Raw genomic sequence first — 4,758 nt, 5'->3', positions numbered from 1 at the left:
CTCTCTTCATGTCTCTTCTACATCAACATGTATCCCCTCTTCTCCATGTCTCTTCTACATCAACATGTATCCCCTCTTCTTCATGTCTCTTCTACATCAACATGTGTCCCCTCTTCTTCATGTCTCTTCTACATCAACATGTGTCCCCTCTTCTTCATGTCTCTTCTACATCAACATGTATCCCCTCTTCTCCATGTCTCTTCTACATCAACATGTGTCCCCTCTTCTTCATGTCTCTTCTACATCAACATGTATGCCCTCTTCTTCATGTCTCTTCTACATCAACATGTGTCCCCTCTTCTTCATGTCTCTTCTACATCAACATGTGTCCCCTCTTCTTCATGTCTCTTCTACATCAACATGTATCCCCCTCTTCTTCATGTCTCTTCTACATCAACATGTGTCCCCCTCTTCTTCATGTCTCTTCTACATCAACATGTGTCCCCTCTTCTTCATGTCTCTTCTACATCAACATGTGTCCCCTCTTCTTCACGTCTCTTCTACATCAACATGTGTCCCCTCTTCTTCATGTCTCTTCTACATCAACATGTGTCCCCTCTTCTTCATGTCTCTTCTACATCAACATGTGTCCCCTCTTCTTCACGTCTCTTCTACATCAACATGTGTCCCCTCTTCTTCATGTCTCTTCTACATCAACATGTGTCCTCTCTTCTTCATGTCTCTTCTACATCAACATGTGTCCCCTCTTCTTCACGTCTCTTCTACATCAACATGTGTCCCCTCTTCTTCATGTCTCTTCTACATCAACATGTGTCCCCTCTTCTTCATGTCTCTTCTACATCAACATGTGTCCCCTCTGTGGAAAGAGACTCTGAAAGTTTCAGGAACAAAGATTCTCTCTCTTTTTGATCCATTTCTATAAAAACCTGTCTGAAAATGAGCTGATCATATTTTGGCCACTTTGTGATGTCATAACGATTTTTTGTCTTGTGTAACCATTAGCCAATCAGCAACCAAGGTAACCCCCCCCCCCCCCCTTATCACCTGAATCTCCTCCTAGAGCACCATTGAGTTCTTTGTAACCAAATGTCTCTCAGAGGGGCGTGGGGAGGGGCTCCTTATTTTCATCTAAAGTAACAGACAGAGAATCAGCACTTTGGAAACAGGGCTGAAACAGAGGGGATTATGGGTAATGCTGCAATGATCTGTTTGGTGTTTCAGCCAATCAGAGACATGTTCTGTATATATCCGGGACCTGTGATATATTGATGAAAAACAGTATAATGGGGACCTTTAAAGTTACAACCGGCCCTTTGAGTGCAACCTTAATGCTGATTTGTCCCCCGATGAAATTGAGTTTGAGACCCCTGATCTAACACATTGAAAATAATACAACACCAAGAAAAGAGAACTCCTTCCAGATGTTTCCTTGACTCCCTGGTGTTGATCAGCTACCTGACCAACGGGCTGACGTCTCTCGAGCGTTTCCCCATCAGCTTTAAAACCCAGTTCTCCGGACACTGCTTCCACCACGTGGTTCTGGGCGTTTACTGCAACGGGCGCTACGGGTCGCTGGGCATGAGCCGGCGCCCCGACCTGATGGACAAACCGCTGACTCACCGCACGCTGGGGGAACTGGTGGCCGACTTCGAGAGCTCCTACAAGAGATACCAGCACACTCTGAAGAAGGTGAGAGAAGTTGGAATCAAAGTAAACTTTATTTATATAGCACTTTTATCACACAAGGGTTACTCAAAGTGCTTCACAAACCGGACACATAGACATTTACAAATAAAAACAATACCATCTCCCCCTCCCAGGTAACACTTCATACCAATGCACCACTGAATAAAATATAAAAATAAAATAAGAATAAAGCACAATCCCCCTTCCTCTCCAGGTGAAGATCGGCCTGTATGTGCCTCACGACCCTCACGTCTTCCAGCCAATCGAATGGAAGCATTTGGTGTTGAACGCCGCCCGACTGGGACCTCAGGAGATGAGGAAGGAGCTGGAGAAACACGGCCGGGACATGAGGATGAAGGTAAAACTCTGCACATATTAACATACACCTTAGGGTTTTATAAAAAAGTTATTAATCCCTTAATCTTATCCAAAAGAATCGTACTTCTTGGTGTTGTCCTCTATTTTGTTCACTGACGCTTCGGATAAGAACGTTAAACAAATGCTTAATGTTCAGAACCTGATACTTGCTATCATTACATTACTATACTACATTACATTCAGCTAATGCTTTTATCTAAATTGACGTACATACACTTTGTAGATGTAGCTCTTTGTAGTGGGGGTTGAACCAGCGACCCTCCGATAGACGGTCGTTTAACCCCTGAGCCACATTCTCCCTTTTATTAGCAGAGTTGTCTAATGGCGCATTTCCACTGCAGGGCCTCGCGCGGCTTATAGTATAGTATTCGTTTATTTGTCCCCGAGGGGAAAATGGGTTGCAGCACATCACAAAGGCATTTAAGACAATACATCACTGACAACAACATACAGTAGACACAGATAAAAACAAACAGACATAAGAAAACCAGATATCGGCAGACATGACGAGGCGCCTATAGGCCCTCATTTGCGAAATAGGGGGGACAGGGCCAGACCAGCTGAGTAAACAGTGCGTCCTAGCCATCATTTGTTCAGGAGTCTGATGGCTTGTGGGACGAAAGAAAGCCTAGATCTGTTCTTTTTGAAATAAGGGGCACGATATCTCCGCCCGGATGGCAACAGTTCAAAGTAAGAGGCAAGAGGGTGCCTCAGGTCACTCACAATATTGTGTGCCAGTTTTAAAACTCTGTCCTTATATAAGCATTCTATATTAGCCAATGAGATTCCTGTCAATTTACTGGACACTGTTACGGTATGGTTAGGCCTTGGTAGGCCAGGCTCACTTTATGCTGCGTTTCCATTATATATATATATATATATATATATATATATATATATATATATATATATATATGTACCAGGATCATAAATAAATAAAAAATACAAGTGAATAAAAGTTAAATTTCCCTGCTAAATAACACCTTTTCTGAACTTCAGCGTAGTTTTGTTAAAAGCATGTCGTCTGAAGGAGGGGAAGAAACTTTGCAGCATGCAGCCAGGGGCAGAGAAACACACACACACATAACAGATGGTAACAACAGGAGTATTCAAAGAGTGCGTCAGAAGTGAAACCGTTTTTAGCCGTACAACCAATGTAGTTCAATACAAAAGACCAACATGCCTCTGCGCCTCAGATCAAGGAGGCCAAATATGACCTTTATACAAATAAATGATTTACCAGTTTGTTTAAAAACACACTCTCAGGATGTACACAGTTACTATACAGGGTCACATGTGTTATAAGTCACTCCATTCAGCAAATTGACTTAATGTTCTCCTAAATGTGACTCACACCTTATTAGATCTATTTAACCCGGTTACCAGGTTCCTGCTTGCGTCTGTCAGAAAGTTATTTTCATATTGAACCTTTTTACATCGTTTTTTGTATAATATTTATTAGTTTTTATTCATCTCGATATAGGCAGTACTCATTTGAATGTAAATGCCTCAGTCTGGTCTTAAGTTTAACGTTTTAACACCAAGTTTTCTTCTCGTGGAATGACCCCAACTCTCCGATGGAAACACTTTTATTATATGTTTCCATGAGACCAGAGATGGATGGAGTTTCCTTCATGGCGAACATGGAATACAAACTGTCACGAATGATTTAGGGCATGATGGGGAAGGAAGGAATGGTTGTGTGTGGTGTGGTGTGTGTGTGTGTGTGTGTGTGTGTGTGTGTGTGTGTGTGTGTGTGTGTGTGTGTGTGTGTGTGTGTGTGTGTGTGTGTGTGTGTGTGTGTGTGTTCGTGTGTGTGTGTGGTGTGTGTGTGTGTGTGTGTGTGTGTGTGTGTGTGTGTGTGGTGTGTGTGTGTGTGTGTGTGTGTAAGAGGGGGAGACTCAGGGAAGTAGGTTGATTAAGGTTAAATGTTTTATGAACCCTTGGGTTTTTATTTGTAATTTTCTATTGGTTTACTTATTGCTTTCTTTTATATTTTTACTGCAGCACATGTGAATGAAATGAAAGTGGTGTGTGTGGTTGTGTGTGAGATGCTGGTGTTGTGGTGACAGTGGTTCTGTATATGGAACGCCTTGCATGTCAGCAAGATATGTAGGTCAGGGAGTTTGCAGCTGTCACACATGGCTATAAAAACACACACACAGACACACACACACACACTCAGCCTGTGGTCAGCTGTGTGGGACCGTTGTGCTATAATCTCCGCTATTCTCCTGAGAATAAGAAGTTATTATAGACTATAGAGTTTCAGAGCTTGACTCTCTTCTTCAAAGGTGTGTTTAAGGGTTAAAGTTACCGCTGGGTTCATGTTACTGCCCGTGGAAACGCTCTGCAGTCATTCACCGTCCTCACGAGCATAGAGGTCAAATATGTGTTATGACAATGAAGAATGTACAGTAACTCTACCAGACTGCCACATCAAGGGCTGGATATAGCATGGTTTAAAATTACACACACACACGCACACACACATACCATGTATACATCACTTCAGGGGACATTACATTGACTTACATCTATTTCCTGGAGACTTATCCTAACCCTAACCCTAACCAAGTCTTCACCCTAAAATTAATGATTCCCCTCATGGGGACCTCCATTTAAACAGATTTAGGTCCCCACAAGTATAGTAATGCTAGGCTACACACACACACACACACACACACACACACACACACACACACACACACACACACACACACACAACCACAA

General features: G+C 42.6%; 1 protein-coding gene across 2 annotated transcripts in view; it reads left to right on the top strand.

The window, feature by feature from the left end:
- Window positions 1-1,317: 1,317 nt before the first annotated feature.
- Window positions 1,318-4,758, top strand: part of LOC117549701 (tubulinyl-Tyr carboxypeptidase 2-like) — a 12,805-nt gene continuing 9,364 nt past the window's right edge. Inside the window, exons 1-2 of one of the 2 annotated variants that reach the window (XR_004569524.1) lie at window positions 1,318-1,650; window positions 1,862-2,005. Coding sequence is in view for 1 of the 2 variants with exons in the window: in XM_034221787.1 (XP_034077678.1) it covers window positions 1,540-1,650; window positions 1,862-2,005 (255 nt within the window). In the remaining variant the exon portion in view is untranslated. The remainder of the gene's footprint in view (window positions 1,651-1,861; window positions 2,006-4,758) is intronic. The other variant, XM_034221787.1, reaches the window with a different exon arrangement.

Source organism: Gymnodraco acuticeps, unplaced genomic scaffold (genome assembly GCF_902827175.1).
Source record: "Gymnodraco acuticeps unplaced genomic scaffold, fGymAcu1.1, whole genome shotgun sequence".
Taxonomy (NCBI): Eukaryota; Metazoa; Chordata; class Actinopteri; order Perciformes; family Bathydraconidae; genus Gymnodraco; species Gymnodraco acuticeps.
This window is presented reverse-complemented; position numbering and strand designations above follow the sequence as displayed.